The 26,909-nt window shown below is 39.6% G+C and overlaps 1 protein-coding gene across 1 annotated transcript in view; it reads left to right on the forward strand.

The window, feature by feature from the left end:
* The window catches only part of LOC306850190 (estrogen-related receptor gamma-like), a 78,051-nt gene that overhangs the window by 22,130 nt on the left and 29,012 nt on the right, over window positions 1–26,909 (forward strand). Inside the window, exons 4-6 of the mRNA XM_079385683.1 lie at window positions 1,471–1,587; window positions 22,575–22,685; window positions 25,504–25,686. Coding sequence (XP_079241809.1) covers window positions 1,471–1,587; window positions 22,575–22,685; window positions 25,504–25,686 — 411 coding nt within the window. The remainder of the gene's footprint in view (window positions 1–1,470; window positions 1,588–22,574; window positions 22,686–25,503; window positions 25,687–26,909) is intronic.

Consider the following 26,909-nt stretch of genomic DNA (forward strand, 5'->3'; position numbering starts at 1 on the left):
ATGCATACTTTAAATACTGTTTCCTGTTGAATTAGCAGTCTTGAGCATTTAGCCCCCCTGCTCGCGCTGCTAATCTGCTTTTTAATGAGGAAACATCAGTTCACAGAAGAGAAGTCAATACAAATCAGTGTTTACAAAGTCTGATTAACTCTGAAATATTTCATCAGTGTGGAGGTCCCAGACGGGCCCTATGTTAATTGCATGAGTGCGTGTGTGAGAGAGTGTGTTTCAGCCCAAGAAGTGTGAGTGCACGTATTTGTGTTCTAATGGTTATTCTATAGCACAAATTCTCTCCATACATCGATAGTTACAACACTGCCATAAGCCATTCCAAAACCTAAATTTGTTAAATTAAATTACTATATCTGGCAAGTAATTCTTATAATACAGCCAACAAAAATGCTTTTAATAATTTAAATGCTTTTATTGTGTGCCAGATTACTCATCAGACTTCTATTTGCGTGCTGTTGCAATAACAAGCATATATCATTGCTTTTTCCCCTCTCATAGCATCATAATGCTCAAAGAACACGCTGTAATAGTCTCCTCTATGCCAGGAATCGTAGTAGCAAACTTGTGGCTCTTTGTGTGTGTTGATGTGGGGGATTGGTAAAATGAGGATCCCTGGTCACCAGGCGATTGGAAGTTCACACAGAGGTGAATTGTGACCTGCAGGTCTTTGTTTAGGTTTACTAAAAGTCTGGCCTGCCTGTCTGCCTGCCTGTGTAGCTTCACACAGCTCTGTGACACATGACCTCTGAGGAGAGCCAGTGGCGCTTTCCTGCATGACCTTTTGCACTCTCAGTCACACACATATATGTAGACTTGATGGGAAGTGATTACTGTATTTCAGTCTTTTCTTTTGAACTGACAAATTGAGGTTGGGTTTGCACTTGTAGTATCTTACTTGTTGAGAGTATCAGTACATTTATAAGTTTGAGGTTGGTAAGACTTATTTGAATATTTATTCAGCAACAATGCATTAAATTGATCAACTGTGACAGTAAAGCCATTTATAATGGTAAGATTTAAATTTAAAATGAATGCTGTTGTTTTGAACTTTTTATTCATGAATTGAAATCATGAAAAATATATCACAGTTCCCAAAAAAATATTGCACAGTGATTATTATATATTTAATAATAATAAGAGTAACAATAAACATTTCTTGAGCACCAAATCATCATATTAGAAGGATTTCTGAAGGATTGTGTGCCAAATTACATTTTACATACAAACATATTAAAATAGAATCTTTAAAATTGTGATAATATTTAACAATATACTGTATACTGTACAGTATGTAACGTGTTTGTTTGTTACCAACCTCAAACTTTTATAAGTGTGTATATATAAAATATTATATTATATTGCATGTATGCTATTTTTTGCTGGATTGCTATAGGAATAAGGTTTTGTTGGCAGTCATTAAACACTCTCTGTTCCTTCTCTCTACATGCCTCGCCACAGGAAACATTGAGTACAGCTGCCCCGCCACCAATGAATGTGAGATCACCAAACGTAGAAGGAAGTCCTGCCAAGCCTGCCGCTTCATGAAGTGTCTGACCGTCGGCATGATGCGAGAAGGTGAGAGTAATAAAAAAATGCTTGGGGAGGGGAAGAAATGAACATTTTATCCATTGTCCAACTGTATTTCTCACTCTATCTACCATTCTGAGGAAATGCACAGGTTTCCATAAGGGGGAAAATAAAATAGAACAGGTCTAGAATGAAGTCAAGGTTGAAACTGAAGGGCCGGTTGGCCTCGTGCTCCGAGGGTCACTCACGGTCAGCCAAACACCATCTTTTGTCTTGGCCTCCAGGCCCAGTTCTAACTAACAAGACTGGTTATTATTTAGAGAGCTGGCCTGTGAGGCATTTTCTCAGAGGTCTGCCAAATGGACAAGCAGTTATTTTCAAACCGCAGCTCTCCTGTGGAAACACAGGCTCTGGCTCTCCAGGCTTTCCCGCCTTTGATGTTAAAAGTTTACAGAGGAGCTTCCTGAACTAGCCTTTAACCTTCACACAGGAAAAAAGTCCTTTCTGATATCTTCAGCGGCAGAAATGCAGCACGGCAGCTCATTTCCTCGCTTCTCATTCAGGTGGACAGGAAGTGTTTTGTCTGCCTCTGAAAGAATCGCTGTCATAGGTGGGAGAGGGAAGACTTGAGAGAGAATGAGAGGTAGGCTATGCTTCTGTCACTCACAGAACAGGACCTCTTAGAGACGCAGGTGACGGCACTTATAGGCTCACAGTTGTGTGTGGACACAAACACTATGCCCCCTTTAAGTCACGATCAGGTAGACTGCACCTTATTCACCGAGACACGAGACCAGACACACACACAAACCCTGCGGCCAACCTTCCTTCTGCAGACCTGAGTGGTCAGCTCACATTATACCAAAACAACGCAGCTGGAGAGCAACAGCAGGCGCAAATGCCCCACAGGTCCACATTTGTTTGCTTTGAGTGTAAGAGCATGCGCATATGCGTGTTTTTGCCTGTGTGAAATGTTTCTTTTTCATATTATCCGTCTTTTTCTCACACACACACGTGCACACACACACATAAATGGCAATCTCATTCAACGCTATTGTTGCCCTGTGCAGGGACATTTGCCTACACGGCCGGTGTCGCTGACAGGTAGGTAATTGATAAGTAGAGGCCTGTTTTCAGAAAGGTCTGAGGGATGTAGTTGCATGTTTGATATGGCATCTTCTCCCATGAGCACCCAGACAAATAGCAGCCTTTTGTTCTTGCTGCTAGCCACCCATACACACATATATCAAAATGGCACCCAATGGCACAACCATTTGTTGTAAAGTGCTTGAATTTAATACAGAGGTCCCCCTCTACATATGAATAAGGGTCATTTGAAAAATTGATACATCAATTTTCTTATTTTTCCAAAACATGTTCACTCTACACACAAAGAATGAAAAAAAAACATGCATACAAACAAATCAGTTCAGCAATGTATATTTATTGTTCTTTACTCTTTACTTTTTTTTTATGTAGCATTGTTTTTGTTACTCGGTTTTATGACAGCCCCTACTTTTGAATTTCTAGTTTGTCATTTTCACAACGTTTTTTTTAGACATGCAATACAATGACACGTCAACCTTAAAACCATTCATATATAATCTGTGTAAAAAATATTATGCTAACATTATTTTTGTTTCAGGTTTACAACACTACTTCTGACCGTCGCACTAGCTTGTTTTTTAAGGTTGTGTTGTTTTTTAGACACAACAAACACATGCAAACATAGTTTAACCTCATTCAATACTCATTTTTAAAACATATTTAGATTTTTTTTTTTTCAATTGACTTTGTTACAGCTATTAACAAACTTTATTATGACTTTATTATTTATTTATTATTTTATTTGTTTTATTTTTTTTTTTAAGGATTGTTTTTACAGCATTTTAGACACAATCAACACAAATACAAAAGCACAAAAATTTAACCTCAAGTATTCATATGAAATATTTGCTATTGGTTTTGTTGAATGCCTAAGGTCCCTCACAGTTCTGTGTGTGTAAAATGCTCCACTAGCTTTATATAGTTTGTTGATTTTACTAGCTTTACTAGCATTTGAACATTACTTTAGCACATTTTTAGCTTTGTTTTAGACATGCTTGCAAACACAATTTATGGCTGTTCATATTAAATATTTCAATTCCTTTTTTTGTACCACTGATGTCCCACTTGGCATCCTAACATTTTGTTTGGTGGTTTTACAGAACGTACATTTTTTAAACATTTTGATAGCACCTTTTTCAGGTTTTGTTGTTTTCAGTGATTTAGCGCAGAACTCACTGGCCTGGGATCAGATTAAATTCAGATCAGTCATCTATGTGTGTGTGTTAGTTGTCAGCCGGCGTTAACTGTGACTGGCTAGCTTTGGTGAGGTACGGGCTAAGCCGACATGTCAGCGTCCGTGCAGAGGTGTTGGAGAGTTTTGGGGGAGGGGGTATGGGATGTTACCCATAGCCAACAGCTTGCTTAAGGGGAAGATCTATCTGAAATTAGCCCTGTCACCCCTGGGAGACATGGAGGTGGGGATGGGATAAGTAATCCTGATAAAGAAAGGATCCTTCACACACACACACACACACATACACACATCCACAACATACACTTGGAGTTCTGTACACCAGGCAGCCAAAGTGATGAAATCCTTCGGCACACACAGCCAAACCCCCGCAGGGCTAGTCGAACCAGCCAACATGATATCTGTCCACCTATCACACCACAACTCTCACCTGCAGCTTAACACCCCCACATTGTACACACACACACCACTCATACATATGCACAAGCAAAGCCTCTCAGCAGCACACACTCACTGTCGTACCGAAGGCTTGTGCAGGTGCTCACCTTGCAGGCACATGCGCGTTCTAGTTGCAAGGAAATTGCTGCCTCCAGCTATGTCTCTGTTTGACCCTGGGGGCCAACTGCCTGCCGCGTCGCTACCTCCAGCCACCCAACTGTAAAATTATATCCACAGACAGTCAGAGAGACAGCGAAGGGGCCTGACGGAGCACTGGCCTGAGTCCGCAGCCGGAAATCAGCCCTAACATGCTCGAGCTAAAGCACCCAGCGGTACGCAGTGTGAGGGGAACGAGAGCCGTACATCAGGACTGTAGAGTGCTTATTACACAACACTTAGAGAGATGCAGTTCACACACTCACAGAAACACTCACTGATGCATGCAACGTTGATCACACACACTTATACTCAGAGAAAGCACTTATTCACAAGAACATATACACTAGGACGCTAATGCATATACACGCACCCATAAACACCTACATGCTCTTCACTCCGCTAAACCTTGCGTACTCAAGCTAAGGGAAAATGTGCATATGTGTGATGATGAGGCTAGATTCTCAGTCACTCGTTCCTCATGTCTGAACATGACCTTCTCCATAGAGAGAGCTCTCTTTCTCCTACTTTTTTGGAGTGATACTTCTGTCTTCTGTCATAGAATCTATTTCAAACATGGTATATTTTATTTGCTTTCATCTAAACTCAGTAAACGAATAAGAGAGAGAGAAAATAAGACGCAGGTTGGCAGTGATGGGATGCACCTTCCGAATATGTAACATCTAATTCCTGCTCAAGGCAATTAGAGCTCGCCCAATTATTGTGCTGTATTATAGATAGCGGCTGTCCTAACGAAGGCTAGAGTTTGGATTCTGACAGCAGTGGCTCTCCCCACTGCATCTCCCAGGGGACACGAGCTGCCATGGAAGCAAAATAGCCAGACCTGCCTGTAGATATGAGTAGGCTAAATGTCTCTCTCTATCTCTCTTTCTGTCTCACACACATATACACTGGCATACATACTCATACATATAGAGTGCGTGCTGCTTTTAGTCAGAGCAAGAGAGCAATTTAAAACTCAAAAGCCTGCCTCATCGCATCAAATCCCGCTTAAAATTCCTCTGCTTCTGTGCTGCAAACCCTTCAGTGAAATATATAGCTTGCTGGCCACTGTCACCATTATCATGACTGACAGAGGACATGCCAGAGCCAATGATCACAGTGGTCAGATACAGCGCTGCAAAAAAGTTCTTATTTTCGCACAATATTTAGTCTATAAGTTCTTAACTGGTAGATTGTGACCCAAATATTGGTTCTTATTTTTTGTTGATGTCAAAGGTAATCAAACTCTAGTATATTTTGATCCAGATTTGTCTGCCAAATCAGATAGTTTGCATGTCATTCACTCATCCTGTGTTGAATGGCCAGTTATAGGCTGCCGATAGTATTAATTCTGTAATTACTTTAATCTAAAATTCTACAATACTACTACTAATAATAGATTAAAATATTTTTTTCTTATTAGATAATAAATAATTCTGTTATTGTGATTATTGTTAATTATGTTTTTAAATTATTGGCTTAAAAGGACTATTGGCTTGACAGGAGTCTTGTCGCGTGCATCTCACCTCCTTCTTCCTCATTTCTACTTTTCTACCTTCCACCCCATTTCTGTTTTATCCATTCATTTCTGTTTTGTCTTTTTTTGCTTTCCTTAGTTCCTTATTTCTTTCGTTCTTTCTTTCTTCCTTTCTTTCTTTCTTTCTCCCTCTCTCTCATTCATTCTCTCACACTCCAACCCTTCCTCAGCTGCATTTCGCTCTCTCGCCCCTCTCTTCCTCTGACGGGGGGCATAAATCATCGTGCTGTCAGCGGGCTAGGCTCGTTGGATTATGCAACGCCGCCATTCATTTAGAGCCTGAGGAGAGGACCCGTCTGAGACCACCCTCCACCCACCACGTTCCCCCACTCTTGCCTCCCCAAAATAGAGAGCCAGCATCTTAAAGAGAGCTCTCAGGGGGGTGATATCATTATGCAGTCTCTCTCTCTCTGTAGTTTGCCCTACTTTATTCCTAGATAGCGCCTCTGTGTGTGCTTTTAAATGTCAGCATGGCAACTCTTTCTCACAGATGGTTTGTTTTTCGTCCAGTGTGCGATTGTGCTACACCTTCAGTTCGAGGTCCGACCCATCTCCTCATTAAGGAACAAACTGTTGTCCATCTTATTGCAAGCCACCAAGACTAATATACTGCTAGATATATGGCAAACCAACCAGACAGAAAAATCTTTGTGTAAAGCACTGATGATATACAAGTACACTCTTAGATAATAAAACTTCCAAAAGTGGATTTTCACAGCAATGCCATTTTGGATTTCAGAAATGTCTACGTAATTTAATTATATGAAATATTTATAGAACTTACACTGTGACATCCGGTTTTGGTCTAACTTCTAAGTATGAAATGTCACTCAAAAGAAGACTTTTGCCTCTTCATCGTGAAGGAGAACGTGTGCACCGCAGACAGTCACGCTCTTCAGAATGGAGCCATTTGAATATCATGACAGCCTCATTATAGTGTCATAACTGACTGGCGGGCCTTGCTTGATAGCTCTAGTGATGTGTATCACAGCACACACCTCCCTTCAAGGATTGAAAGCATGTTGCTTCACCTGAAATAACCCTTCGTGGGTCATCTGGGAGTCGTCCGACTGTCCTATCTACCGCACCTGCTTGAAAACCCGAACTACTGGCCATAGCACACCCTTCCAGGTTGTGTCTGGGAATGAAACAGCTGGGTTAGTTACCCTCCATCCCCCTCATCTCGCCCTCCTCTCTCTCCCCCAAACCTCTCTTACTATTTTGGAGATCCCCTCTGGCACTGCCTAAAACGACACACATAATTAGGGCATTAACTCCTCTTAATTGGTGAGAGGTTTCTCTTTTTTTCCGTGCAGAGACAGAAAGGTCATCGTTGTGACTTTTCCACCTCCTCTCCAGCAGCAACAGAAGGCACAGTAGCGCAAATCCCTCCTCGACTCCTTCCTCGGTTCTCCCCTGCCACCGCTCTTCCCTCCCCTCCAATCCCTCTGTTCTTGCGCTCCCTGGTTGCTCGCCATCCTCAACTAAATGACATCTTTAGGCATTCGAGTAACCCACAGAGGATTGGTGGAAGTCCCTGTGCTGAATTGGAGGCAGAATGAGCGTTGTGTGTTTGGACCCCAGCCAGGCGGGGGAAGATTTTACATGCTGCTGACTTTGGAGGACTCTTCCCATCCTCCTCCTCCTCCTCCACTCGTGCATTTCCCAGTCTGCCACAACCACTTGTGGGCAGAGGGACAGCTGGAGGTCTGTGCTCTTACGTTTTCCATTCAGAGCACCAGGGACACTTTGCTGACACTTTGATTTTTCCCAGAAGGCAGCTGCTTGGCACGTCCATGGCAGATATTCACATAATTAGGAGATGTATACATACAGTGGCCACAAAAAGGACTTGGACAATGTAGCCACACTTAAGGTGTGAATGCTTTAGCATTAGATGAAATATCAAACCAACACTGTAAAAAAAAAATCTGTAAAATACCGTAAAATTTACCGTAAAACTGGCAGCTGTGGTTGCCAGAATTTTACCATGCAAAAAATATGGTAGCAACATTTTAGGTTTTACTGATTTAACTTAAATTTTACATTTAAATGCCGTAATTTCATTACCTGATATATTGTTAATATACCAACCTGTTGAAGTACTGAAATGTGTACCTTTGTAATACACTGATAACCACCAAAAGCAGGTGGTGATGAGAAAGTCACATGATGAGCCAAAACCCATCACAAGCAGCTTTTAAATATTAACTTGTATAGAAGGTGCACAGTGTCATTCACACAAACACTAAACACCATCATGGTAACACACATGAAACTGAAATAATGCAATAATTTAACAACATTAGATGTAAAATACAACCCTAATGTACACAACTGATAAGAAAAATCAGTTATTTCAACAAAAAACATTTTGATGATGAAGTATAAGTGATTTGAAATGTAACGCAGGGAATTCTGTGAATGTCCATTTACGGTTATTCATTGTAAATTATACGTTCTTTTTCCCACTTCCAAAAACGGTATACTACCGTAAAATTACATGTAATATCCAATACAGTTTTTCATCATATAAAGTAGGGAAACAGGTTTTTACTGTAGCAGTGAAGTGCCGTTTATTTGAAATTTATATAATTAAGACACATTTTTGTTTTATTTTTATTTATTTTTATTTTTGTTTTAATGTATTTAGATTTTTTATTTTTATTTATTTAGGGAAAAACTGTATTGTCCATTTATCCGTTATGATCCATAATATTGAAATAATAATTAGTATCATTAGAATTTTAATTTCAGTGCATCCCTAGTATAAATGAATACAGTTATTTCTACAAAAACTTCTGATTTAATTTGCTCTCAGATGCCTCTAGATTTTTTTATTTTGTTTCTAGTGCAATGAAGTTCATTAAGTGTGACTTAAGTGTCCATGTACTTTTTGGGTCCACTGTACATTCAAATGCAAACAAATGCAAATGGTCTTTCTTCACTCTCAACAACCTGAGATACTTGTGGCCGAATCACCCTAAATGCAAGTGCTGTGAATGTGTACTTCCACAGGCCTGGCAGACGCTGCCGAAGCGAGGGACTTCGATTGAGCCCGTGATTGAGTGGCTCAGCAATAGTCTGGACCGCTTCCAGAATTCAGCGTGTCCCTCATCACAAGCGCTTGCAGCCCACCACCCGCAATCCCAGAGAACGCCTCCGTTGGGACGCTCGTGCAGCCGCCTTGTCCAGCACCTGCTGACCTTTTAATGGCTCTATATGGGCTCTTGCAACCGCACCAATCATGCAGCTGCCCGACTGTCATAACAATGCAACAGTAACATGTCGTTTTGAATGATGTAGCTCAATCAGTGCTCTGTACAGTGCAGTGGGCCATGGCCGCAGGCTGCGATTTGCCTGCACTGGCTCTCTCCTACTGCTTTGTTTTGGTAATTTGTGACCAATTTCCTTACTGGGCTGCGCAATTTGTGACCAATTTCCTTACTGGGCTTCACTTGTGCATAAAGGCACAAGTCGGACTGGGCTCTTGTCTTCTCCGGTTCTGCGCCGCTGCTTGCAGACGGCAGGTTTTTTTTGCATAGACAGACCATGCTGAGCCCACAGACTGTGCTTTTCCAGCCGGCCAGGCTGATTTGGTTGCAGGGCAGGGTCTGGAATTTGGCAGGGGCCTGATGCCTGCACAGCTGGCATGGCGAGAACGTCCTTATTTCTTTATGTCAGGAAGCAGGCCAGTAGAATCGCTACGGCCCAATCGCACCCGTTTACCCTCTCAAGGCGGAGAGCATCATCCTCTCTGTCCGATTATCTTCACTTATTGGGAACTGACACCTCACACACACACATACTCAAAGCATGTGGTCTCCATATCACCATACTCTGTCAATCCTTGTGGACTGGTGCGGTTGAGCAGGAGAACGTAGATGTAGAAGGCAGGGAAGATGGTTTGAGCGATAGACCGTTCTGGTATGAGCCCTGAGGGGGGCTGGTGAGGCTAAATTTGGTGCAATGTGGAACTGCTGGCTTTGAGAGGCTTGATAATAGTAATCTATGAATGGCAGGAGCGCGATCACGGGTGAGAGGAAGTCTTGAATTGCTACTGTAGAGTCGGCAAGGCAAACATTTTTTACGCACTCAGGATCAAAAGTGCTTCACCACTCTGGATGCAATATTATTAACTTCCAAGGATAAACATACACTTTTGTAGTCACTGGACTTTTTCCACACTTCCTCATGCAGCTGATGCATTCTGCGAACTCAAATCACACTTTAATTTCAAGCTCCAGGTCTACTGGTACAGATCTTCTAATGTGAATCCTTAACAAATTCACGATAACACTTTTGCCGCCACATCTGTTTCTTTATAAGCGCACGACAACACAACAGCGCAAGTGTAATTAGCATGAGTGTCAGCATGTACAAAAGCAATTGTGTAATTTGCAGTAAAATAGGTCACAGGCATTGAAACAAAGTATTATAAATGTATTTCTGTCCTGAGGTTTGTTACCAGCAGGCACATCAGTACGCATCTGTTAATTTCTCATCCAAAAATAGTGTAGAAATGACCTGCTTAGTTTGATGCAGGGTATTAATCTATCAGCGATATCCCCACAGATCTGCCCGTTGTTGTTGTTAGACATGTTTTTTATGTTGCTTTTATTTTGTGTTGTCTGTGTGGTTGCCATTTAGCAGGTAGTTTTCTCCAAAGTGAAGAACTGAACCTGCAGATTATGTGATAGCAGACCACATGTTTAGCTGTTATGCTACCAACACGCAAGAAAGATTGTGTTTTTAAGCTCCTATTGGTAAAGGTGCACAACATACATGTCTTGAATGAGGAAAAGCACTGGTCTCACGACTCTCTGCTGTGCACACACACACACTTACAAACACACAAACACACTTACAAACAGAGTATTATCCTCTCCCGGTACCCCAGGCTGTCCGGCACAGAGCTGTTAAAGCACTGATATGACTGACAGATGAAGTTTCTTTAGAAGAGTGTATTTCAGTGGGTCATACCCCAATCACTCAGCCGTAAACCCACACCACACTTACAGTCCTCGTGTTTACCTCACCTAAAAGTGTCACAAAACCGACACACAAATAGCACACAGACAGTGAACAAAGGACTTTTTTGTTTGTGTGTTTATTGTGAGTATTCATGTCTCCGTTTCAAAGACACTGTGTGATGAGTCAATGCAGCCCTCACTATGTGCAATGGAAAATTAATGTGAGCTGATTGCAAAGCATTTCATTTACTCATTGTCTTTAAATTGCTTTGGGCTAATTAGATGGCACAAGGCCTAATTGTACGGATTTTTTAGTAAGTGCTGATGAGGTGAATTTGACGCATGTAGAACAATATCATCAGATATTTTTAGAGTGGTGTAGTGGAAGGAGAGAGATGACACAATATTTCTTTCTGTTTATTTTATCATGTTGTTCAAAACCTAAATATGTAATGCATATAGTGGGGATCAAATGTCTGAGACCATTGCATGCTTTTCTAATTTATTATTATTATTGTTATTATTATTATTATTTTCATTGTCAGAGTCACAAATTCATCTTTTGTCCATTTGTATTAATTTTATTGATATTTTATTAATTATCTTAATTAATTGATTAATTATAATATAATTTTATAATATAATATTATAATATACAGTGTGTGTATATACAAAAAATACACACACACTACATGTAAATATTGCTAATAATTTGGTTTTGTTTAAAAAAAAAAAAAGATGTTTTTTTTTGTGTGTGTATGTGTTTTTTTTTTTGTCTGCTATTGTATTATGTCATATTTAGGTTTTGATAATATGATCACATATACTACGTTCACATTCTGAGTCCCAAGTATGCACTGTGGAAGAAAGAAAGTGGAATAGGCCAAGATGCTTGTTCTGTCATTTGAAGGGTTGTATGAACACACTGGGCATGGTGAAGTGGCAATTACCCACACATCTCCTACCGACCAATCTGAAGCAACCTGCAGGCCTTCCTACAAGACCATCAGTTTCCCCACTGCCCCATATTAACCAGTGTGGCCCAGCCCCCAGCACCATCCCGTGCTCTGCTCTAATGCAATCTCCCCCATCAGACGGCCACCATCACCCACTGCCTTACAGCACTCACGCCCTTCCATAGTGACACATACCATATCAATCTCACAGCTCCTGATAGACGATGACCTGCCACGAAAATCTGTCTGTTCCGGTCATGTTGAAAGCTTATAAATGTTTACACATTTTTGAAGGAGACAGCCTCCTTTTTAGATGATTCATTGCATATGTGTATAAGGAATGTGTTGAAAGTGTACCTGCATGGTTTGTGGTCCCAACAGTTAACTCATTTTCATATCTATTACTGTTCAACCCCTAAGGGTTAATTTTGTTACCCTCTTCCCCCATCGTATACCCCTGCTCAACATCCAAACCTCTACAAGTCCTCCACCCTCAGAAGACACCCACTGTCTGTTATGATGATGTCTCAAAAGCCCTCCATGTGATCAGTGAGGCCGAGGGGAGCACTAGCACAGCAGGGAATGCCGTTCTGTGTGAAAGTGTCTGAATGCAGCAGCAGAGGGCTCGGCCCGAGACACACGACTGATGAGACTTTAATTAGATCATTTAGAGGCGAGGAATTGTTCAGGCAGAGAGAGGCCTTGTTAATGCAGTCATACAGCTCACTAAGTAGTTTTTTCCTCAGCAATGATTTTCCTCAGGTAATAACCAAGCCTACCGCACACAAATACAGACAATGGAGCTTTAGAATGGAGTCTATCTATCCATCTGCCAATCATCTTTCCATTTGTGTATCAGTCTGTCATATTTGGCGGACGGATTAAAATGTATTGTGTTTTGATTTGTTTTGTTTTATTTTAGTTTATTTATTTATTTATTTATGAAAAATTAGTAGATGTTTTTTTTTTTATTATTACTATCATCATCATTATTATTATTATTAATAAATACAATTATATTCTATTATCAGTCTAATAGTAGAAGCAGATAATTTCAGGACTTTTCTACACTATAATGCTATTTATATAAAGTATATTATTATTATAGATAGTAGAAGCACATGATATCAATTTTTTTTTTTTTTTTTTTTTTTTTTAATAGTTTTTAGAGGTTACGTTTGAATGCATTTATTAAAACAAAAAACAAATTAGTATGTAAGCAACTGTCACAAAAATCAGCATCACTTATTATCTATAAAAGAATGTGGAATAAAAGAGAGGGAAAGAAAGAAAATGTGATATTTTGTAGGTGAATCCAAGCAAGTTGCGACGTCAGGAATAGACAGCGTGGTTGCCACGTCAAATCACAAATTATGTTGTACTTTGACAGATTGTAGCCTTGCTTTACAAGTGCAGTTACATCTCATTTGTCACTGTTTGATCTGTAAGTGTGGCTACAGGAAAGGAAGGCCCTCCATCTTGCCAGAAATTTAATGGCTGGAAGATGGACGACGGCCGACAGCCACCTGCCCACAGACCGCAGCGCTGATCTGTTCTCATTTACTCCACCATCAGGCCAGATGAAGGCAAAAATCGCTCCTTTTGATCCTGCAATGCCGGCCACCACCTCCCCTGGCCGATATCTCACCCCTACACACCCGTGTGCTGTTAACACCTCATTCTGGCTTGGCTTTTGCCCACCATTGGGTGTCTCTTTGGATTAAATGGAGACCTCAGATGTAAACACAATCATGCTCCTTGATTTTAAATTGATGTATTTTTCTCCAAAGCCCTTTTCAGACGGAACTAGTTCTCCCAGGCAAATTTTGTTTCACAGGCATACTTTATGATTTAAATCCTGTTTGAATGAAACATATCTATGATTTTCTTGCATAGCCTTGGTTAAAAATAATGGAGCAAATTAACCACAGTTTTTCGGCTAACTCTAGTTTCCTCAGAGAACTACTCCTTTGGGATAGCAATGCCTGTGGGGTTTTTTTCCACCACTGTTTTAATTTATTTTGCTCTTTGTTGAATAGCGTAACTAAAGCTAAATTTGTCATTGCAGTGCCTGGTGCATATTTTTTTGTTTATTTGTTTGTTTGTTTATTTCTTCTGCTTTTTCATGGATTCCTTCGTTATTATTATTGGTTTTATTGGTATTGGCAGATAGAAGAAGAAGATGATATCAGGGCTTAATTTTCTCATTTAAATAGTTTACTTTTTAGTTGGTTTCATTAGAATACATTTATTGAATACTTTTATTTTACTGTTTAAATATTTTTAAAGCAATTATTTGATTATTTAATGTTATTGATTATTAATATTATTATTTATGTGTATTCATTCACATAGATTTGTTTTGCTTTCATACAATTTTACATAATAATAAATTATTATTATTATAAAATCATCATACATGGTTGTAGACGTCACAGGTTTTAGTCCAGAAAAAGACATGGGCCAAAGAGGGCATGTAGAGATGTTGAAAGAGTCTCAGTCCATTGTGTGGTGTTAATTCGCTCTGCTCTGCTTGCTCCTGGGCAGACCGGAGGCCTGGGTAAATTCAGTTTGAACACGGCACATTGTCTAAACATATCGGCCTGCCAATCAGTCACCCCGAGCCCTGATAAGAGCCGTCTTGTATTATTGAATCAACAATAGGGCGGCTCTGCCGGCAGGAAGATAACACACGCTTATTTCTCTTTAAGTCTCGGCAGAAGAAAGGCGCTGTCCACATCCACCTCATATAACTGCCTCAATTACCATAAAAACCACTGCCGTGCCCAACCTCACACATGTCTCTGCTGCTGTGAAGGAGCCCGCCGTACGTGTCTGTGTGTGTGTGTGTGTGTGTGTGCGTGTGTGCATGTGTGTGTGTGTGTGTGTGTGTGTGTGGAGGGAGAGGGCCATAAGATAGCACTGTGTTTCCAATTATGAATTTCAACATTTCAATCATTTGGATGACATTCCATCAGCGCTCAGCACCCCCCTAAAATTTCAGTGTCCTTTATACTGGCGATCCTGGATGAAAGATGGGTCATAATAAAATTGTGCTCGCCTCTGAACAGCCATGACTCGATAACCAATAACAGCTTTACACAAGTGACACCGTTCCACTCACAAACACCTTTTCCATCGCTCCGGTTGTGTTTTCTTCCCCTCGCAAAGTAAGCACAAACATGTCAATTTGACCTAGCCGCCGATCCCCTTTCTCTCTCTCCAATATACGTGGCCATTTGAAGTGGAAAATCCGATGGTGATCCAATCACAAGTGATTCCAATATCGGCAGTCAGCAATATTCCTCCGCCCCAAAATGATCGCTGTTCATCACTTTGTCTATTAAGTCAGCCATGCATTTGGCAGTTTAGCAACAAAGCCCAGAAAGAGCCGCAGCCCGCCACGACTGGAGTTTCTGTGCCGAAAAATATCACACTGAATTTGTCTGCATCAGTCAATGCCCACTCACTAGCTTCGGCCCACTGCAGTCACATGACCAGGGCACCTGCAGTTTGCTTCTCTCTCGTTCTCGTTTTAAGCATTGTTGAGAATGGACAGGGCATGACACAATAATTAAAGTAAGTAGATAGCTCAGTAATTCTCTCCGGATTTTGTGCGGACAATGAGCGGGGCTCCCTCTGTCCTATCTCTTTAATTTCTCTGTGCATCTCCTTTTTCTCCGGCTCTGGATCTGCCTGTGTGTAGGGAGAGGCAGCCAAGCACCGGACACATTTCATTAGGATCACCCACTCCTGCTCCTCTTAATATTTGAAGGCTCATTTGTTAAGTGGGAATGGTCTTTTCTCCTTGTCTTTTTTACCCCCTTTTTGTGGGCTTTGGAAATATAATTTTCAATTTTTAATTTGATTCATTTAGATTAAAATCATTAATCAGGACTGAAAGTGAGTTAATTTTCTGGAAAATAAATGAGCTTGTTCTGATAGCTCTTTATTAAGTGAGAGGTGTGTGCAGAGGGGTGGGCGGTGATGGAGGAGGGTCTCTTTCAGGTACTATAGGATCGAATATTGGCCCAAAATGAACAAGTGAGAGAGATGTGGCACGTTGGTGGGCTTATCCTGTGATTTTGTGCATCTAGAGGTCTAAATTTCCATAAAATTGTATTAAACTGTGTCTCAAATAGAATATCTTGTTTTAATTGTGCATTTACAATTACATGTGTACATTTGTGTCATTTGGTTATGTTATGTAAAGGTCTTACAGATATTCATATTAAAACTGAAAAATCCTCATTTAAATAATATTGTATAAAAAAATATGATTTCATGTAAAATAAATATTAGAACCATAAACAGCAAAAGGCAGCTGAAATGAAATTACATGTAAAAAAACAATTAACCATAATAGTTTATATTATAATAATGTTTTATTATATGAAATATATCATAATTCAGAAAAATACAGTTATTCAACTTTTTTTCAGAAGCAAATATATATTGGTAAACATTAATTTATTTTTTACTTTAATTTTAAATCAACTGGTGCAATATATTTATATGTATAAATATATATTGTGTTTATAAACACTATTAACTATTATTTAATGATATTTTATAAATTATTATAATAATTATTATTATTTATGTACATTTTGGCATCTAATAGCAGTTTCAGTGGAAATGCACTTATAAGATTAATTTTAAGATTAATTAATTTTTCGGAACACACAACGACACACGTGCTCCCTCACACCAGACCTGACTTGTTTGTCAAGGTGGTCACGTCTGTTTACTTGCCGGCGGTCAGCACATTTTCAAAGGATGCAAATCCTTGTCAAGGGCTAAGCCGAGCATGAGCGGAAATCTTTCACCATCAAAAATTCAAAGCATTGCTTCTGATATTCCAGAATTCAAAGTACCACCCTCAATGTTTAATTTCAGTAGCCGGCCAATCAAAAGGCAGAACCCAGACATTATTCTGAGTTTGTTTGTTTTTTGGTTTTTCTGTTTGGGAATTTCAACATTTCAAAGCTCAAGACAAATGCTGTCAATATTTGCTCCTCAGTGTAATTATGTTATGGAGAAACTCAAAGGGAGGCGATTGTGCCAAGGGAGCGGGGGGGGGGGGGGGGTTGTTTAACAGGCTTAAACATCAGAATATCAAATAGAAATCCACATTTTATGCATGAATGGCACCACAGAGTGCACTTGTCCCACAGCTTAGCAACCAACATTTACAGCGGCAAAGAAAATAAATTTTCATTGGATTAAGAGGAAGATTCAGTTGACAGTGTGTGTCTACCCCCTCTCTCCTCTTCTTGCGCTCTCTCTCTCGCATCGTCCCAGTGAAGATTTAATAATTCATTCCTGTAGATCTCAGGGGATATGGCAACCAGCAGTCTTGTTGCTCGCCCATGTTCATTTGTCCGAGGCCCATTTGCATTTTGTGTGTAAACTCGGCCGATTGCAATTGGGATTCACTCTTTTTCTCAGAATGAGGTGTGCCGCTTGCTGGGCTGGCCTCAGCGCTTGGGACACACTTTGTTTTGCCCTTTGCCATAGGTCACAGTTATTTCCACATAAAAGCTCATAGCATTAATGGAATAGACTGGAAGATGTGGGCTTCGGTGAAATAGGAAAGCTGACTGAAAGCTCACGTTGACAAAAACAACTTGGTCTCCCTTGGATTTAACTAAAGCGAACCAGCAAGAATATGAGAATGAAGGAGGGTTGTGATATTCTTAGGCCTTGCTTCTAGCATATGAGAGAGAAAGAGTTAAGGTGAACATTTAATAGAGTTTGGCAGCTTAGTAGATGGGTACTTTTACCCGGTGTTCATTTCTGTCAGCACCTAATGACTATTAAATGTGCTTTCTTAAAGAGGAAGGTCACTAGGGTCCAAAATTAACACCCATCAAGAGCCAAATGTGAGTACAAATTGTCTTTGGCAAGTAAATAGTATGCAGTTACCAATGGACGATACCTCAAACTTAGTACATGGTGTAAATTAAGTTGTAAGAATGATTGACTGAATTTTGCAGATGTAAGTAACAGCTTTAGAAAATATCTAGTTGGACATCGACTTAAGAAGGAAAAAGTACTTTCAGAAGTTTATTTTTAGGGCCCAAGCCCTAGGGGGCACATGGTCACTTTTGTTTTTCTAAAGATTATTATTATTATTATTTTTTGGCGAGTCTTAACATGCTCAAAAACACATGTTGGAATCTGTGGTCATTAGGCTGGACCCGGGTGTGGCACAGGGGCTCTATGGCGCCCCCTGGAACACAGTCAGAAAACTTGCTGCATATCTCATACATACTTGAACGTATGCATATGAAACTGGCTACACATGTAGATCTCACTAAGCACAACAACTTCCGCACTGCATGCCATAGGCTCCACCCAACAGGAAGTGAGCTATTCAGGGTTTTCTAATTGAGTGACTGTACTACACAAAAATGCAGTAGTAAATAAACCAAATCAACATACTCTCCTCCTTATGTTTGGTTTGGTCAGTGTCTCCTTTTCCTTCTAGACATACTGTTGATTGAAGATCTATTCTAGTAGCCAGAGTTAGCTAGTTAAGTGCTTGATCCTATATATATATTCAACAGAGAGCTATACTCTTGTGATACATAGCACCTGTAAAAAGAACTGAACTATCAGCACACATTTGACGTTCCTGTGAACACTTAAGCCTTTGTTGAGTGGAAGTGGTGTAGTGTTTATGCATCTCAGCTGCGAGAAATTTGGCCGCCGTATTTACTCAGTGCCCCATCAGCCTTGGCCAAAACAACAGTCTCCTCGCCTCTTTAGTGGGTCTGCACGCACGCTGTTGACTGCTAAACAAGAATAGGTGTAATATAATGATGTAAGTTCGAGACATCAGAATTCTCTGGCCACGTCTGATTAATTAGTCTTTTTTTAAAGTGGCACACATTGCTGCCAGGTTGATTGTTTCTCTCACACTTCCCCCATAAATTTCTGCAGACGCCTTGCAGGATTCCACGCCACCTATGAAATTCAAAACAAGCCTTGTAAGAAGTTTACAGTCATCTGTGGGTCCTAATAAAAACGTGGGGGGAGGTGCGGAGAGGATAGTAGGATAATTTAAAACGAGGGAAAAGGGATTCCACCATGAAGCAACTAGTCTATTTGTCATCTTAATTAAAACAGTAAAATCTTGTAATCTACTGGGGATTTACAACAGTGTGAAATTAATTCTTCTTTTTTTCCACTTCCTCTTGTTCTGTCTGCCTGCATGAAACGTGAGGCATTGCTGTGAATCTTTTTAACAGCATTTCATGTCCTACTTAGTACTAATGCATGAGGCTAATCAGAAGGTACATTTCAGAACATATAAATAATATTATTAGTGAGCTTTGAGCTGTTAATAGCAGAGGAACATTTAAAAAAAAAAAAAAAGATAGAGAGGAAAGTATAGCCAAATGCATTATTTTGTATAAATTAAAAGAACCTATTATTTAAAGGGACAGTTCACCTAAAATTTGAGTTAAAATTCTGTCATAATTTTCTCACTCTCATGCCATCCTTATCTATATTACTTTATTTTTATAATGTAAAACAAAATAAAAAAAATTTAAGAAGGTCCACGCTAATCTTCTGAGTACAATGAAAGTGGATAGGGACTGGGGCGGCCAAAAAGAATAAATAAGCATCATAAAAGTTCTATTCTTTTGATATATTATAGATTTATGTTTGGAAATGACTGAAAATGAAATCATTATCGATTAAAAAAAAATCCTGCCTTGAAGCTGTAGTCACCAATCACTTTCATTGTATGGAAAAGATCAGCTTGGACAGTCTGCAATAAATATCTCCATTTGTGTTCCACTGAAGAAAGAAAAAGTTAGATACTGATTCTAAAAGACACGAGGGTGAAATTATTATGTCAGAATAAAATTTTTTTGAGTGAACTGTCTCTTTAAATGAACTATTCTTGTCTTTCTTTTGAAGGAAACCCATAACATTCACATAAACTGTGTGGTTAGGTGTATTTGCTCTGTTCTGAGACTGTAACTTCAGAGTGGTTTTTGCGGTGTGCGTCCCATGAAGCAATGTTATTCATCAAGATCATTCCGCATGGGGCCATAGATACGCCGTCAAACAAACAATCGGCAGCTCTTTGTATCTGCGTCTGTGTGAAACCTGACCCAGCGGCGCACCATGTGCAGCCAGGCGCCTGCTTGCTTTACAGTCATGTGGTGATAGAAGGTCTATCAGCAGACAGATGTATCCCGATGGTGTGAAGCCACATTTGCCGTTTGTGGAGGGTAACGATCGCCCCTGGGTCGGCATCCCATAGCCGCATCTTAATCTTAACCATATAAGAGAAGCCACAAAGCTGGCTGCAGATCAGTAACAAAGGGTAACTTATTCCAATGTTGTTTGTTTTGGAGCGTGTAAATCCTTGAACGATCCTCCTTCACCAGCGAGGGAGGCTTTCCTAATAATATCCCACTGTAGAGGGCGTCTTTCAGGGTTGTGCTGCATTAATTCCTCATCTATTTCCAGCGCATTGCAGGCCTATGAAGATGCAGCTCGGACACTAAACTTTATACACAGTTGCGCATCAGTTGCAATAGGAAAAATCAACCAATCAGGCAAATAAAAGAGCTATATATTTGACCCGCATTAACCTGGATGGCAGATGTAGGTTTCGTGAAGTACAAAGATGTAAGATGCTGCACGGACTGCAGGTGATGCTATTACAAGCGTATCTGTAGCAGTGAATTAGCCCAATAAACCCTGCAGTCCAGGCACCCGGGCTGGAGCAGGATCCGGTTTGTGGCGGGGGGGCTTGGTCTTGTTAAGATGAGAGGCTGTCAACATGTGAGCGTCGTGTGTTGTTGCATATTTTGGGTGCTGGCATCAAGGAGGCTATGCTAGCAATGTGACATCTTTTTAAGACCGCTGTTCTCGTGTAAAACGAAGCCTGTGGGACGTGTGTTCTTTTGTGGAAATGTGAGCAAACAGGGTCATGGATCTGCTTTTGTCCTGGAGTACAATGTCACATAATCAACCAGGGTCAAAGTTAATTAACACTCATTATCACTCTATCCCAAAATATGCCTGCATGTAGTGCAGTCACAGTGAAACACTGTTCTATAAGAGGAAATATTATGGCTATGGTTACTATTTAGTAGGAATGAATAGCTTATTTAGAAAGGCATCAAAAGTTATGGGATAAAGCAGTGATATAATGAGCATAACACACTAGTTGGTCATTGAAACCTATATGACTGTGAATGTTATGAACGTGAAGTGTGAACATTATGAATGAAAATCTGCATTATGTGATTTCAAGTTCACGTCATGGTAATGTTGTATCTCCATTTATTGTACACATCCCAGATCTATAGTCAAGGGTAATAGTAAAAAAAAAGATATAGGCAAGATATATAAATACATTTCTTCTGTTTTTTTATTTTATTTTAAAATATTTATTTTTTAAATTGGATTATTCCATTTATTTTTATTTATTTATTTTTAGTCTATTTTACATAAAGGCTGTTATATTATATTATATTATATTATATTATTATATTATGAATAATAATGTAGACCATTATTGGGTTTGGGGGATCAATTGTTTATTTGCTCATTTAACTGACTGATCGAAATATTAGGGAGAAATCCCTTGTGTTTTTGTATGTCAGCATCTCCATTGACACAAATAGATTCACATTTAGGTGAGTTAAAATGTAATCAGGTAAAACCCATAAGCAGCACTTCAAAATTTCAGTCAGCGCTCTTCAATATGAGAAAGGTGCATCTCATTGTTAAATTATTCAGAGAGTGTCAGGGCCTGAAAGCCCAGCGGAGGTGGCGATTGAGCGCCATTCAGATAAATGAGAATTCCAGTATTTTAATTGTGAAACGAGGTCCAGCCCACTGGGCCCTCATGTCCATTCCGTTCCTTTCCAGCATGCAACATGAAACGGGTCCTGGGCCACCTTTAAGTGGTTTCCACGGAAACCGGCCATCCCCTGGAGAGGTTTGCATAATTAAATTAAGGCTCTTTTGTATGTCAATTAATTAAAAGCAGGGACAGGTCTTTAAGGTTCTGCACTCATCAGAATTGCGGATCGCGATGGATGGATTTAGAATGTTTTCACAACCGTCACGCCTCAATAAATTAGCCACCCATCACACTTTATTTGCGCTCTTTGTGGGGGGAAAATATCGACGGGAGTTTGAATGATGAAGGTGAATTGGATGCCTTTAAAGACACGGTGAGGTGCTTCACGCGAGTACTTGAGTACTCAAACGCCTCTGCGCTCTTGAGTGTCTCCTGAAATTGTTGTCACCAACACTTTTGAGGATGCGTGTTAACGCAAACACAAATGCCTCTCTGCTGTTTACCTGTTATTTTTCCGTGAGCTGAGTGCTTTAAAGATGCACACGCGCCACAAGCGGGAGATGGGCAGGTGCGTGTCCGGATGTCACATGGAGAGAGCGACTGTGCCCCTGTCTGTCAGCAGCTGGTCATCTCCTGTCCACATCCCTGAAATGGCCACTGACAGCTGCCGTGCCGTTTATGGTGGGCTCACAGCAGCCCGCTCCCCTCGCAGTGCTTTTAAAGTGACAGTGCAGGTTATCTGACTGCTTTATTGAAGAGGTTGTGTTTGTGCTAGAATGATGCGTGAAAAGTAAATGTTGTTGTTTTTTTCTTGTCTCTGCTTTTTTATCAGGCGTTCGACTGGACCGTGTGCGTGGTGGAAGACAGAAGTACAAACGCAGGATAGATGCAGAAAACAGCCCCTATTTGAACCCTCAACTGGCTCTGCCGCCCAAAAAGCCATGTAAGAACATTGTGTTCATTTAATATCTTCACATTTTTTTTTTTTAGATTTTCTTAGCCTCAAGAATTTTTCTCTCATACAAATGCATACACTTTTTTTAAGCAACGCTCCCATTTATAGTGTAAAAATAAAACGTTAAGCTCACAAAAAGGAAAACTGTCATAATTTACTCATCCTTGTATTGTTCCAAGCCTGTATGACTTTCTTCTGCAGAACTCAAAAGAAGGTTTTTTTAAAGAATTTCTTAGTATTTTTTTGGTCATACAATGAAAGTCAATGGGGTCCAAATTGGTTTAAAAAAAAAAAAAAACACATTTTGAACAAATTCTTCAAAATATCTTCTTTTGTGCTCTGCAGAAGAAAGAAAGTCGAAGTTTGAAAAACAGTCAAACCATTTGCTAAAATTTCTTATTTTGTGTTAAACAAAAAGTCATACAGGTTCAGAACGACACAAGGGTGAGCAAATGATGACAGTTTTCTTTTTTGGGTGAAATATCCCTTTTTGAGTTTATAAATATCCCAAGTTTGAGTTTTTTGTATCTGTCGTTCACTGAATCGTTCACTGATATCTCAATGTCACTTTACAGTGACCTGCCTTCTTACCAATGCACCAGGAAATTGGACACAAAACAAGAAAGACAGACATGTAGTATATGACCGAGCCAATCGACAAAGATGTTTGTGCATGTGTGTGTATGTTAGGGGAGAGCGAGCGAGCGCGAGAGGGAGAGAGAGGCCTAATCCGGATTAAATCCAATCTGGCAAAGACATCAAACCCACAATACCGGAGCTTCTGCGCTGTCAGACTGCTCTGCAAAGAGACAGCACGGCAGCGCTTAACAGATTTGTCCCTAAAGCCTTTTTACTTAATGGTAGCATATTCTCCTGGAATACAATATGCTTTTATGCATGATAGCAGTGGAAATAATCTTAATTATTACAGTGGTAGAAATCATTTTAGGAATACGGCGCTCTGAATAACCTTCTGCCTAATCCTACTGATCCCTCCTTCCAGGTTCAGGCTTATTTCCAGCCACCCAAAGCAACTTATTTTAAAGCTTATTCTCTATGTCCAGCTCCCATCCACTTTCATTACTTCATTTTTTCTCAGCTATTGTATGTTAGCAAGATGGGGACTTCGGGAGACAGTATAAGGGGGAGGCGATGGACCACTCATTGGAAAATGAACCGCACAAAGCACTCAATATGGCATCCTTCCCACTTTTCAGTTAAAAGAGCCAGTCTGATTTTTAATTTGAGTTTGTTAACTCTAGAATTTGCATTGCATTTTTTTTATGTGCACATTTTGTAAGCTAAAGAATCTGCGTTTATACTACCATTGTTGTGCTGATTTGAAATATCTCATTCAAACTTAATACTTAATACAATCAGTTTTAAAGATTTCGGTAGGTTTTTACCCATTACCTACATAGAAAATAGCTGATTGAGACTTGTCTTAAAGGGAATTTGCTTTGGTCGGAATTCCGTTTTGGATTTAAATATCTTTTATCTAACATAATTCCCCACTGATATATTTTTATCAGTCGGTAATCCAGAATATGTCCACCCTTGCATGGGCGTACAGACAAATGTTTAGGTTTTGTAAAGGGTTTTCGTATTTTAGTCCAGTGTCCCATTAATAGAGGCTTTTATCAGTCTGTCTCTGAGCTCTCTGTATCTTTTCTTTCATTCCTTTCTATCTCGTTCTCTATTTTCACAAACAGTGAGAAGTAGCCATGGTCCCAGCCTATCTGATTGATTATTTGCACATAACAAAGGCATGGGGTTTGGAAATTGGGTTTCATTGATTCTAATTAGGGAAACATTAAATAAGATTTACCTAGAGATAGCACTTACAGGCTCCCTCACTCCCTGGAGTAGCAGGGTTGGACTGATTGATCCATTTCTTCTCCTCCTCCAACACACACACACACACACACACACCTCAGAAGTTAATGCTTTTTAATTTAGTGATCCATTTTGTCCTCGGACCTCAAACACAGATGCACTGGGCTCAAAGTGATTCGTCTGGGCCTTGCAAACACACAGACACGCACACAGAAATTGCAGTGCTGTATTTGGGTTCTGTCTGTCTATCATATTGCATTGACATAGATGATTAAACAGCAAATGAATTCATTTAACTGTAAGGGTGTCGCTAATTACCTATTCCAATCTCCCTCACCGATGCAATCCGATCTGAAATGTGTGTCCTTTCTCTCATTAGATTGACAGAATACCCCGAACACTAATCTTTATATCCACAATTCACAGCATAATCCATAAGGAAAATCATCAGAAGGATGTAAATTAAAAAAGCAGCAGTGGTTCTTAACTGTATTTTATTTTATTTCTTTTTTTTTAATTATTATAATTTTTTTTTATTTTCAACAAGCATTCAAGCTCCATTATTTTGGATTAATTTTATCTGTCCAGCATAAAATGCCCTTATTACAAAAAAAATAAATAAAAAATCACAGATTGCTAATATTTGGTACATTCTGATATGCAAATAAATCTGTCTTAAAACAAAACTTGTGAAGAGCCACTGCTCTGCACCATCAAACTCTCTTCTAACCAATATACAAGTAACCAAAAAAGCTTTTATTTTCAATTATAAAAAGCACCAGGCATTCATTCCTACACCAAAAACAGCATTTTTAGTACCACAAACACCATCTTTCTGCCCAGAGAAAACAACTCTGCCAGTATTTCATGTTATCTGATTGCTTTCTTTGCAACTGAACCAAACACTATATGACCTTGCTGGTATAATCCCAATCTGTTTCTTTGTTCTCCCCTCGGTGTTCAAATACAGTCCCCTTTGGCTGCCTTGCAGATAACAAGATTGTGTCTCACTTGCTGGTGGCGGAGCCTGAGAAGATCTACGCCATGCCTGACCCCACCGTGCCCGACAGCGACATCAAAGCCCTGACCACGCTCTGCGACCTGGCAGACAGGGAACTGGTGGTCAACATTGGCTGGGCCAAGCATATCCCAGGTAGGACATGACCAGAGATAGAAATTACACACAACTACAGGCAAACTCGCAGTGTGAACCATGGATTGAATGGTCTGGGGGTAACGCATTCAGTCTAGATGAAAAATTGCAAACCAGATGTTTTATACAGGTTTAAAAAGGTTTAAAAATTGGATATTAAACAGCTGATGGAAACGATAGTTTAAACATGAACATTTATAAAATAAAAAGGAAATAAATATTATAAATAATGGTGCCAACAAGTCTGAGAATGCTACTATTCATTTCTAAAAAAAAAAAATAATTTTTTTTTTTTTTTTTTTTTATAAATATTTTTTTATTACAAATGATAATCATAGCATGTTACGGCTTAAATAAAATATGAAAATGAATTGAATTTTTTTTTTTAAGAACTTTTTTTTTTATTTGTTTGCTATTCATTTTATCACAAATATTTAGATTTGATTGTTCTTATTTATTTTTCTGTAAGTATTTATAGAAATATAAAATACATAAAGTATTTATTATAATTATATTATATTTTTCTATTTGTATTTCTATTTGATATATAATATTTTATCATAATATTTGTTTTACATTTTTATGTATCCTAAAACTTTCTATTTATTTTCAGGTTTAAATTCAATTTAAAATTCTACAGTTTCAGCATAATCAGACTTCTGTGCCTCACTGTATGTGCAAGTTCTGAACAAAAACTGTAAAGTGTGAGTAATTGCTGTTTTCAGCAAGTGCAAAACACTCTCCTGAACTCTAAACAAAGCTGTGCCATGTCAATCAAGGACATTTGCCATCACCCAGGCCACCAATGACACGTTCCTTAGGTCAGCATTTTTCCTCCCTCTGTGACAGCAGACAAGGATCAATTTGTTTAGTTTTAGCTTAAATCCTTCCTCAGTATAGCGCGATATCCACAGGAGTGGAGGGGAGGCATTTTCTCCTGCTGTTTCGGCCAACCAGCAGCCTTGTTGAAAGGATTCCTGACATTAGCCATGAACGATAATGACATGACTGACCATGATTGAGACAAGTGTCCCCCTCCTCTCTCTCTCTCTCTCTCTCTGCTGCTGCTTATTGGCCATCTCCACAAGACAGAATGAGGAGTTTCCAGTAATCTTCTTAACAAAGCCCTTCTTTTGCATTTAATCTGAGACGGCCCTGGTCACAGACAGTGGCTGCCCACTTCAGCCCTCAGTGTTTGAAAAGAGCTTCCCATAGGCAACTGA

The sequence above is a fragment of the Barbus barbus genome (genome assembly GCF_936440315.1).
Source record: "Barbus barbus genome assembly, chromosome: 30".
Taxonomy (NCBI): Eukaryota; Metazoa; Chordata; class Actinopteri; order Cypriniformes; family Cyprinidae; genus Barbus; species Barbus barbus.